The sequence below is a fragment of the Triturus cristatus genome, chromosome 5_2 (genome assembly GCF_964204655.1).
Source record: "Triturus cristatus chromosome 5_2, aTriCri1.1, whole genome shotgun sequence".
In the NCBI taxonomy this organism is placed as follows: Eukaryota; Metazoa; Chordata; class Amphibia; order Caudata; family Salamandridae; genus Triturus; species Triturus cristatus.
In genome coordinates this window covers 566,213,261-566,225,830 of record NC_140588.1, presented here as the reverse complement: position 1 = coordinate 566,225,830, position 12,570 = coordinate 566,213,261, and the positions used below count along the sequence as shown (strand labels likewise).

General features: G+C 45.0%; 1 protein-coding gene across 1 annotated transcript in view; it reads left to right on the top strand.

The window, feature by feature from the left end:
• The first annotated feature begins 228 nt into the window (after window positions 1-228).
• Window positions 229-12,570, top strand: part of GPR119 (G protein-coupled receptor 119) — a 66,943-nt gene continuing 54,601 nt past the window's right edge. Inside the window, exon 1 of the mRNA XM_085606644.1 lies at window positions 229-1,784. Coding sequence (XP_085462770.1) covers window positions 802-1,784 — 983 coding nt within the window. The 5' untranslated portion in view covers window positions 229-801. The remainder of the gene's footprint in view (window positions 1,785-12,570) is intronic.

Here is a 12,570-nt window from a genome sequence, read left to right as displayed (position 1 = left end):
CAGCTGCCAAGTGCCCTATCGGCTGCGAGTGCAGCACGAGCCGCGAGAACGGATTGACAGGAAACTCTTGATGAGATGTGGCTATTCATTGACTTGATTTCCAGCGTCGGTGGGGGAAAGGCAGCGTGGCGCGCGGCAATAAAGTGAACTAGTCAGCCGCGCGCGCCCTGTCAGCGCACAGACGCTGTAGGACGGCCGCGCATCCTCACCGCGGGTAGAGAAGTTCACGTGAACTCGCCCAGACACGCTTTGGACTTCATTGCAAGGCCTAGATGAATTGGGACTTATGAAGACAACCAGGCAACGTACTTTGAAGCCTCTTTATACATCAATGGAAGTGATGGTGGACCGCTCACATCTACTGTCCCGGGACCTGTAAAGCTGCCACACTGTTTAATCATTTTGCATGGAACTGGGAAGCAACCTTCAGTTCTCCAGCGTGTCTCCTTGATAAAAGAGACCCACAGAAAGTCGTGCACTCCTTGCTGCAATGCAGTATTTTCTCGTTTTGTCTGTTGGAAGTTGGAATAAGACCCGTTTCTGAACCTGTTTGGTAGCCCCCTGGTGCCGCGTCATCACCACCGGACCAACAATACTTCAGAGGAGAACGTGCGCAGCGTGATCACTAAACCGCGACAACACGCTGGCAAGTGAACTCGTTTACAACCAGGACTTGTTTGCAGCATGCTGCGATTCATGCTTGGAAAGTACAGCCGCTGCACGTGCTGGCTGTGTGTTGCATTTGCTCGTCTGTGAGACATTTTACATTTGGATTCTGTGTCGTCCAGGAAACACTATGCCATGGATTCTTTTGTCTTTGGAGTCATCCTCAGCTGTTTTTCATGCCTCATCTTTGCTACAAATTCGGTCATGGCTGTCACCTTGATCTTGCTCATTCAGAAAAGTGAGTCCTTAGGCCTGTGCTTCGTGCTGAATTTAGCAGTGGCAGATTCCTTCATTGGCATCTCCATCACCGGAATTGCCTCCCTAGAGTTGTCACAACCGAATTCAACATCGCAGCATTGCTGTGCCCTGACCATGTCCTTCATCACATCTCCTTCGGCTGCTTCCATCCTGACCATGGTACTGGTGGCCATGGACCGCTATGTCGCCATCAAGCAGCCGCTGCGCTACCTGCAGGTCATGACCGCTCCAGTGGTGGCTGCATTTCTGGTGGGACTGTGGATCGTGTCCTGTTTCTTTGGGTTCCTTCCGGTGATGATTGAGAACTTCCAGCACAATGACTACAAAGGGAAGTGCACTTTCTTCAGTGTTTTCGAGCCATCTTACATGCTCACTGTGTTCAGTCTTGGCTTCCTTCCTGGTTTGCTTGTTTTCATTTACTTCTACTGTGACATCCTAAAAATTGCACGCTCACACGCTCACCAGATCTGGGACATTGAGCAAGTCGGACCAGCCCTACACTGCACAAACCTGCACAACAACCATGATCTGAAAGCCATCCGGACGGTAGCCATATTGATTGGTTGCTTTGTGTTATTCTGGTCACCTTTCTTTGTAGTGAGTATCGTGCAGCTCGCATGTAAATCATGTCAGCTCTATGCAGTACTTGAGAGGTATCTCTGGCTCCTGGGGCTTGGGAATTCTTTGCTCAATCCACTCATCTATGCCTACTGGCAGAAGGAGGTGAGGCAGCAGCTGTACCACATGTGTCTGGCAGTCAGAAGGAGGGCCCTTTCACTGCTGCATGTGGAGAGACATCCTCCGATGCCCAGAGTGACTGCATCGCACCTGAATAACATCACCCATCCTCAGGGTGAAGGGTAAGGCGGGGCAAGGGAACAGTGTCCTTTTCCACTCTACCTTTTCCATTGCTAGTGTTTCAAATTTCTGTCTGCCTTCTTATGTTCACCCTTCCTTCTCCCTCAGAAACTCTTGCAATTTAGGTTTCGCCTGCAAGGCTTGTGAAATCTATTGTTAATATAAATCTTAAAAGTGGTTTACATGCTGCCCTTGCTTTTCATTGGTTGGTGTGCTTGCCACTTTTTCTTTGTTTCCAATGTTTGTAGCATGCCATTTCCTGTTGTTCTTCATGTGTTCTTCTTATCAGTATCCCATGGCCCAAGTACTCCTTTTCATTTGTGTCAAAATACTTTCTGAGCAAGCGCGTCAGCACCCCTGCTTGTCCCCTCCTCCTCCGTCCTCTTCCTGAGGCACAGCAGCTTGCCCCCACGTGCCGCACTGCCCACAGATTCTTATTGTCTCCGCACAGGTAATGTAATTTGTATAGCGTGATCTGAGGCACTTATTTTTACCTCATCTTTACAGCTCATGCATAAACATACATACTCTTGATACCAAAGTACGTATTTAGCATTTACTTTTTTATTTCACTCATTCTTAATAGATATTCATATCATCAATATAAGAAACATGCTTATAAGAGGGTGAATCACATTGATCCACACTGTAGATATATTGTTATACCCTGGCCAACTCAGGATGTCTCACATTTGTGGTTTTCTGTAGACATACATTCAGCCGTCATCTTTCTAAAATGGCGGCTAATGTTAAGATACTTGATTTTAGCTCTATTTTCATGTTTACGGCTTCTACTTAATCACGCATGGTAATGACACCAACGCAAGTATATTTAACATTTCCAACATGGCGGCCGACTTAGATGCCCGATAGAGACTGTTCGGTTAATGCTCTTAGAATTGCAAACACGGTAAGTTATTTATTAAGGATATTGCGCCAGTTACACTTTTGATTCTGAAAGGTTTTGATTTTTGCACCCGCATAGAGTCACTTTGAAATCAATAAGACACAGGTCAACAAGGCACGTTGGCATTGTGACGTTCATTTTGATAATTGTATTTACACTGGAATGCATGGCATTTGCACTCTATTCACTTTAACACAATGAGGCATGTCAAACACATGAATGTTCACTTAAAACCGAGAGGTTCACTGATGCTTGTGCACTTAGGACTGCTCGACAGCTGAATCAGTTTTACTAACACTTTGTGTGCATGTAATATTTTCCATTTGCTTCAATAGTGCGCTATCCACCTTGAGCCCTGAGTAAAGTCAGACTGTTATGCTAAGTAGTATCTGTTACTTGCAAAGAAATTGCTGTTAGTACTCATCAGTTGAGCATCAGAACCTCTGGGTTATATTGTTTGCCATTTTGATTACTTCTGTATGTTTAATTTTGGCCAGGAAGCCATTAACATTCAGAGAGGTATCTAAAGTGAATGTGGTTATTTAACTAGAATACTTCGTTAATGCTGAGCTTTAAAATAAATCAAGGACGAATCATTGAGAAAACATTGATCTAAGCCTGAATTCCTACACTGCAATCAATGACTGTAGTTTAAAACAACCCAGTCTGTTCCCCAAAGCATGGGTGTGGAATTCCTGTAGCCCGACGCCCAGGACATGATGTTTGGGATCCAGGACAACAAGCTTTCATGTTTATTTTGTCCGTGGGACAAGTAGGCCCAACCCCCTGCAGCACAATCCCTTTGGCTGCCAGTTTACACTACCACATTGTGGATCAGAGAAGGGCACTGCCTGCAGTTAAGGTAATATTTGTGTCCATAAGTTAATATTGTTTGAACTTGTATTTATAGTTTAAAAAAAAAATTATTATTGATTTTCGCAAATTAAAAGAATACACTTAGGATTACAATCATCAAAGGCAGTTCTTCATATGTAAAAAGGAAAATCAAGCAACCATAGCGAATATACACATCTTATAGATCATGCAGATCAAAGCCAGTGTGGCATACAGGCAATTATGCGTAGCAAGTTCGTTGAACTTGTATTTATAGTTCATTAATGCAAAGCCTTTATTATTAGCGTGAGGGCTCTAAAGATATGTTGTATGCTCGGACTGCACTACTGACAGTGGTTCCAGTATAAAAATGTGTACACACATTTGATGAGTTTAACGATATGAGGCTACTTTTAATGCTGCAGATGCAAATATTTGCAGAAGCTTAAAAGCAATATTGATAATTCTTTGCTTTCACAATAAAATGTTCTAAAAAAAATGCAACTAGGAAAAAAATGTTTTGCTAAAGTACTGTTAAATTTTAGGTACCATTTCTTTGAGACACCATTTAGTAAAATGGGTTTATGCATGCTAGTATTTGCAAAAAATATTCATAATGGAAAATCAATGTAACCAGTTTCAAAAAGATTGTGGGAAACATGAAAATAAACAAGCATTGGCAAAACCAATAGTTATGCCATTGGTGGTCAGTCGTTTGGTTGTGTCAATGTGTGTCTTGTTTTGAAATGGTTTTGGTAAAGCTTTATTGTTTTGGGAGCTGCCGGGCCCTCAAGCCCAAACAAATGTTGGTCTAAAAAAAACAGCCATTGCTACAGTAGTCCCAAGCCCTGAACAAAACTACTTTGTGTGCTGATATGCTCATTGTGAAAGAGCTGAATGTGGTCACTAACAGTGAAGCCCGCCGATAAATGGAGAGAGGGATAGCATTTTAATACAAAACAAAAGGTCTTGGTTAACACCAACCCTAATTAGGGGCCCGATTCTTGAAACAAGTCACAAAAATGCACCCATGCTATATGTCCTTGCATTAGTTCATATTTATAGCTTTTATAAATTCACAAGTATTTACAGACGTAGGCCAGGAAATCATATTCCCTAAAAATATTTGTGAACAGCATTTTAGCTCTAGCAGATATGCATGTGTAGATTTGCTCAAAGATCTGTTGAGTGTTTACAAGTTTACTTTCCTTCCAAACATTTTGTTCCCCAACCCTTTAAGAAGTTCTACTTCTGCCCTTGTCAGGAGTAAATTTCTAACCTTTCTCAGAATGGAATAAAACTAGAGAACAGCTGAGAAAACCCCTAAAATAGGCAAGTTAGTAGGTTTGCGCAGACTCGTAAAGACAATCCAACCCTGGAACTATTGATTACTGCTACCTCCAGCCCCAGTATGTAGATTTGCTGAAAGGTGGCAAAATAATGGAATTGCTAATATTTAAACCCTACTGTAGTATGAGCCTCGGCACAATCAAAGAGGCTAATATCAGAGCTCTTACATACTGGGATTGCTACCATAATTTGTCGCCGCACTACATGGTACCAAAGGAACAAGGGGATATTTTTATAGGACAAGATTTATGAAGCAGCCTATCCCATGGACAAGTAGATATTTTATTAAATTCCATACCCCTGCCTAAGCCATAGTTCTAGTACTGAAGCATTTGTCTAATAACATTAGGTTCCACCTACCGGAATGAAGTAGCTGAATGCATGTTTCTCAATCAGGTTCCCAACTTATACCCTCAGTAAACTAAAGACAGGAAGTTCAAATTAAACTTGGTGCGTGTGTTATTTCCCCCTATTCAACAACCAGGCTAGTGATGATGCTGTAGCTTTTACTGAGCCTCTATATGCCTGTATCATGTGTTTATATAATGGTGAGGCGTTGCAAAAGGCAGGGGTTTGGAGGGTCGGTCTCCAGACTTTTTTCCCCCTTGCCAAGTATCCCATCCTGAGCATTCCTGCTGGAAGAGAGGGCCAAGATTCATTCTCTAAATTCATCTCTGTGTTCCAGTCTTGGCCAGATATGCATATCAGTCTTCTATAGCTGTTATCTGTCTCCTAACCATTGCCCTGGCTGAAGGGCTCTGCGAAGGCTCAGAGTTCAATGAAGGAGAGCGAGTGGCTCCATTTCAGAGGTTTATCTGTTACCGTAAATGTTCACTTGAAAACCAAGAGGTTCGCTGATACTCATGCACTTAGGACTGCTCCACAGCTGAATCCATTTCAATAACACTGCTTGTGCATATACTTTTTCCATTGTTTGATGAATTAACGGGCCCTTTATGTTGGATAACTTAATGGCTTTACCTTCACTATATAATGGATGTGTTTGATAACTTCATGGCTTAGTCACCAATACTTTAAGACTATATTCAATTATGGAAAGTAATTTAATACACAATTGATTTCCCAATTGGGGGTACTAAATGAGACATTGAGAATATTACCCTTTCAATATGCTAACAGTTCGTGAAGACACATAGTTATTATTTACATAGTTACGCACATTCCAAACAGGCTTCGGCTTGCCTTAATTTACTATCACTTGTATCTAAGCTCTCTCACCGAGCCAGTCCCTTGCTCTGAACAAACATGGCAGGAGGTAACCTTTGACCCCAAGCTCATTCACGTACAGGGGACAAGTAGCCAAGGGCCAAAACTTAAACAGCAAGAAGAAAGTCTGCCATGCAGTCATCAGTACTGTTTAATTGTCAGGGCCCTTCACAATGTTGTTACACAGTATGTGCCCCCTCCTAACCCTGCAATCCCCCATCGCCTTCTTCGCTTTTCTCGCCCCTCAATCCACTCACTCATAATATTTCCGCCACCGCACTCCCTCACCCCATCTCATGTATTTCCCTTATTTTTTTCTCCTATGCACCCATTTCACATATAATACTAATAATACTTAAATGTTATAAAGTGCCTGGTTACACTAGGCCAGTGTGTCCCCACGCTGCGGTGCAAACTGCCCTCTGCCGCTAAGACCTATCCTAAAACGAGCGACTATGCAACAGGAAAGAGAGAAGTCTTCAATTCTTTCCGGAAAGTAGCCTGCGAACCCTCCAGCCGGAGGCTCAGAGGGAGTTTGTTCCATTGCTGTGCGGCCATAAAGCGGAATGAACGGCCCCCCATCCGTGCTCGCTTAATGGGAGGCACACACACCAGACCGGTCCCGCTTGATCTAAGTTGCCGGTTAGGGGAATATAGGGTAAGTAGATCAACAAATAAGAGGGGCCCGTCCTTTGGATAATACGGTGGAAGACGCACATCGCCTTGAACCGAACTCTCTCCCTAATCGACAGCCAGTGGAGGGAGACCAGCGCCCTCTTAGCAGAGGCTCTCCTCTGGATCATAAGAACCAGGCGCGCAGCTGCGTTCTGGATGCCTTGGAGTCTTTGCATGCATTTAGCGGTAGCACCTAGGTACAGTAAATTCCCATAATCAAGGCGCGATGTCACCAGGACCTATACCAGGGTCTTCCTGGCTGCTGTAGGCAGCACATCCAAGGTTTTCCGAAGGCCCTGCAGGACTCCAAAACAAACGCCTGCCACCCGCCTGGTATGATGCTCAAAAGAGAGTTTGGTATCCATCCATACCCCAAGGTTCTTAGTCTGAGTGCAGGGCGTGGGGGTAGGCCCCAGACTCTGGGGCCACCACGCCGATGACCACACTGATGGAGCTTTCCCAAACACAAGCACCTCGGTCTTATTGTCATTCAACTTCAGGCAGTTGTTGGCCATCCACAGTACAAGTTTTTGCATGCACGCCACGAAGTTGGAGGCTGCCGTGTCCTGTGCCTGTGTAAGGGAAACCATCAGTTGAGTGGCATCGGCATAGGACACAACCATGACTCCAAATTTTTCTGCAATCTCAGCTACAGGAGTAACATAGAGATTGAACAGGGTAGGGCTCAGGGTAGATCCCTGAGGCACCCCCTGTTTGAGTTTGACAACTTTAGAATAAAAAGAGCCCTGCGACACCTGAAAACTACGCTCCGACAGGAAAGATTGCAGCCAGCGCATTGCGCTACCAGACACCACCTTTCCTCAAACAATGCAGCAGAGTATGGTGGGCAACAGTGTCAAAGGCGGCACTTAATTCAAGCAGAATTAAGGCCGCAGTCTGTCCTGCATCTAAATATTTTCTGATGGTTTCCGTGGAGAGTAGCAGAGCCGATTCCGTAGAGGGGAGGGACCGAAAACCCGACTGAGTAGAGTGAAGGAGATTGTGTTTCCCAATGTGAGCTGTGAGTTGCGTGTTTACCACCTTCTCCGCCACTTTAGCAAAGTAGGGAAGCAAGGAGATAGGACGCAAATTATCCAGTTGATCTGGGCTAATGTGCGGTTTCTTAGGTGGTGGAAGGACCACCGCTTCCTTCCATCTTGCTGGCACCGTGCCTGACATAAAGGATAGCTCCAGGAGGTGTCTAATACAAGGCTCCAGAGTTCCAATACTCCCTCTAAGAAATTCAGGGGAGGCAGGGTCCCTGGGGCAGCCTGACTTAACACTAATACAAATTTGTATTAAGGTCTCAGGGGGGGAACCATGAATTCATCCATGCAGCCTATCACTGGAGCGGGTCCAACTTCTCCGGAGGTCACATGGCATGCTGGAGCAGCAGCTGGGAAAGTGGAGTAGATCTTCTCCACTTTATCTGCAAAAAAATCCGCCACACAATTGCATGCCTCCTCCGAGCTAACCACTGGTGCTGCCGTATTTGCTAGGGTGGATATTTCTTTGTGGACCTTAAACAATTCCTTCACTGAATTCCCAGCCGCCCCTATTCTATCCTGATAGTAGGATGCCTTATCCCTTCTAATCAGCCCATGATAGCGCTTCAAGGTGATTTTATACTCCCTCTGCACCTGGGCAGAGAAGTCTCTCCTCCACTGCCTTTCAAAACGTTTACAATCTGCTTTAGCCGTTCTCAAGGCGGCGGTGTATCAGGGGGCAGATTTATGAGCTCTTCCCGGCGTTTTTCATGTCCAAGGAGCGGTGCTATCCAGTGCCTCCAAAATGCGTCTATCCAAGGTTTTGCATGCCTCTTCTACATCTAAGCCCCTAGGCAGCCCACCCTGCGAGAGGGCATTTTTAAACTTCTCCTGGGAGATGCGAGCCCACTTCCGATGTGTTATTTTCAGCTTGGGTTTCTCCTGTACCTACATATCACCTTTAATCTCTCATTCCCTTTCATACACTTCTCTTTCTGTACCCCTTTCTACTGTGCTCTCTCTCATGCCCTATTTTCCCTGTCCTTAATTTCATTTTACTCTTTTTTCTTGAACTCTCCTCTCTCTTTATCCTCACCTTCCCCTCTTTTTTGGTCTCTCCTCTCATCCCCTTTCCTTCCCCTCCATCTCTCTCCTGGACCCTACTCTGATGCCCTCCTCTGCTCTTTACTGCTGTCTACTTTGAAATCTTTTGTAGTCAGATCCTCTCCATTTTTCTGCATTATACTCTTCCCGCTTGGATGTTTAGGTCAATCCTGCCACAGCACATGTGCTGCATGCATGTGCGCTTGTGAGACATATTGTGTACCATAAAGGGCTTGGTACTCACTCACTGCTTATCATTTGTTAGCTTCAATGTCACTAGTCTTTGCTGCCTCCTGTTTGGCCAGCACAGAGCAAGCATCACTTACGTTCCTTTCTGTGCAGCATGGGCAAAGCACAGATTGAATCAGCTTAATTAGTGCTCGTCCGCTGTTTGTGCTGTGATTGTCATACTATTTTTTCTTTCTCCTCCCTTCTCCGTGTTGTTGCCCCATCTGGTGCTGCCTCCCCCCACCCGCACCTCCTTGTTTTGCTTTTCCCTACTCCCGTTGTTGCTGCCACCACCCTTCTTCCCCTTCGCCTCCCTTATGTTGCTCCCCAACTGCTTTTTGTAACATATTGCACAGCAGCGAGCTGTTCAAAAACGCTTTATGACACGGGCAAGGCTGGCAGATTCATATCACTTTCTTTTCTTTTTAATAAACTGCCATTAACTACTAGTGTTTGGTGTGTGTCTGAGACAGTCCACCAAACTATTACTTCCAATGGCAACCTGCGTGCACGTCTAGCGATTCCCTTGCGGGACGAGCTTCTTCGCCATGTGTTATCAATTATCGCTCCTGGCGCCGCTCGCTCCCGCACGGGAAGCGCTTTCACTTTTGCCGACCGTTTTTTTTCTTTTTCTTGAGGCGCGCACGCTTGTCTTGTTCAAACTCAGAGAGTGCAATTTGAAAAGCACACGGAGAAACCAAAATATTTCATTTTGAGGAGAATGTCCGATCAACTCTTCGCCTGAAAACTGCCTCAATTGAGCCTTCGATCAATGATATTGACGGAAAGGGACAGTCCATTTGTCACTGCGTGTATCATCCAATTGCGTTCCGTCCGGACGGCCATCAATCACCCTCTAATCATGTGATGGGGTCAGTGTCAACATCGCCTTCGCAAGAAGGGCCGCGCGCGCCGCCTCAACATCTTCCACACAACACGCGCGGAAATTACACACACAGAGGGGAGATAATGCGCCCGCCGCTTCTGTGCTAAATTGACCAGAGACAGCAGCACATCTGTTTGTACATGATTAGTTGGGGCTGTAATGCTTATTGGCATCTGTGTAGCGCCTCTTCTTTCGTTGGTCTAATCGCTGGGGGCCCCACGATTAAAAGTCGGAACAGAAAGGCAGAATAACTGCTGGGGCACAGGATATAGCAGAAAAGCTATTTTACTTCATCTTTTTGTACAGTCGCAGTAGGCGGGGGCACCATTCCCCCTAAAGTAAAGCTATCTCTGCAAAAATCACCGCTTCGAGAGCTGATTAAACACAGGAGAGAGTGCTCACTGTGCCGCCAGATGTGCACAAGTCTTAATTAATTCACCTTTGATATTGGGCTGGGAGACAGGGTTATCAGCAAAGCATGGTTTGATTGATTTTCGGTTGGTAGAGAAGAGAAGTTTTTCCAGTGTAACTTCCGCACCAGATGTGCTTCCTCCTGATTTTAAGAGCTGCAAGAAGGTAGCAGACAAAGCCTACGCGCCAGAAACTCTGATCGATACCATACATAGCAAAATAACTTCTGGGAAATGCACCCTCTTTTTGTTATTTTTGCGGTGTCAGAGCGAACCACACCTATGCACTTTTGTAAAAAAAAAAATCTTTGCAAGCTCACAAACATTGAAAGAAAAAGGGGCATCTTGGCACACACCATCCCCAGAGAGCCGAGGGTGGGCACCCCCCACCCAACCAGAGGTCATCCACTTGAAGCCAAATTCCCAGGCGCAGGAGGCCCACACTTCTGCGACAAGCATTGGCATAGCAAATAGGTCTCGCCTTTGGGACCTTATAAGGGTTTAGCCACGCAATAGTTGATGTTGTTGCACCAAGGATATTGTGCTGCATTACTAAATACTTATAAGGTCCCAAAAGCGAGACCTATTGGCGATGCCAATGCTTGTTCGTAATGCGCTCGTTAAAGGAGTCTGTCTCAGTCCATCATCACATCATGCGGTTTTCTTTCTCAATACAGCCTCAGACATATAGAATTCCCCCAGAGAGCTTGTACTTGAGGGCAGTGGTGAGGTTGGAGATGGCTGTCTGGCTGCCATGCGGAGAGGGTACCTGCTGCACCAGGTCCGTCCTGGAGCCATATCTGAGGTGCTCTCCGGCCGCAAGCGCCAACCTGGCTGTACTTGCACTACTAGATGGCATACAGGAAGTGTGACATTTTTCTTGGACTTTTGTGCAGAGGATTTAGCTAATGGGATCTGAGTGAGCTACCTGTGACACCTGCCCACTGTCTCCACACATCACCGTCTTCTCCAAGGCAATGATGGTCGTTGATGGGGTGGGCTGGTTGACTCCATTGAGTCTCGAAAAATAGCAATAGAAAACATACATCCTACCGGGCAATCAAAGACATGCTAATATCATTTGTAATGTTTTACTTTTCCTAAGAATATAATGCTGATCTTTTACAGCTTGATTTCAAAATAGTTCACATGGATACAGGCAACAGTGTACCAATTGCTGCAAACCTGTGTTAGTTGTACATAGCTGGAACACATGGTCTGCATTCAGTAAGGGTGAAAAACAACTAGACCGGTGCCTGGAGAGTTACATTGAAGCAGTATAGAATTCTCTGACAAGGTCTTAAAAAGCAGAGATTGAATATGGAAGGGTGTTAGAACAAATCTGTGTTCAAAATTCCTCATGGCTGGAAGCCTGTACTGTAGTGTTAAGTCTCATCTTTTCCCTTCAAAATCATGGTTTTGTGCCCAAAGTGCTTCAAATGTATCATAGGAAAGTGCCCAGAGGTTCATTAAACGACCATTCAAAGCCCACACAGTTTACCTATCTTTTTAATTAATGGGAGATATTTATGAATTGCACAGACTAGTATATGTCAGGGCTTACATACACAAACACTGCCATTGGCACACATAGGCGCATGTATACACATAAATAGTCAAGGGTGCAAGCAGCCAGAAGCACACGTAGACATAAGCACAAACAGAGACATGCATACAAACAATCACAAACACACACAGAGACATAGGAACACACATGTGGCACATACACATAAACAAAAGATGCACACATATAGTTGCATACATACACAAACAAATACATATAAAACGCAACGTTGACAGATGCACATACTAGGCATTCAAAATTAAAAAACAAACACGTTTATAGGCTTGTGCTTACCAGCATATATGTACACATGAAGAAAGAAGCATTGGTAAATGCAATAGGTTTCGCCTATGAGATTAATAATAAGAGGTGTGGGAGCAGTGAGGAGTGCATGGAGAATGGCGCGGTGCTCTCTGTGCCAGGGGAGTGGTGCACGAATGAAGATTGATAAGTGTGTGAGTGCAGGGTGAAAGTGCCTTAATGTATGGTGATTGATGAGTGTTCGGTGCAGACTGAGAATTGTGTGAGTGTACAGGGGGAGAGATGTTACCCTGTACAAGGTAAGAGGTGTGCCAGTATAGGGTGAGCGGTATGTCAATCGTATAAGTGCAGGATGA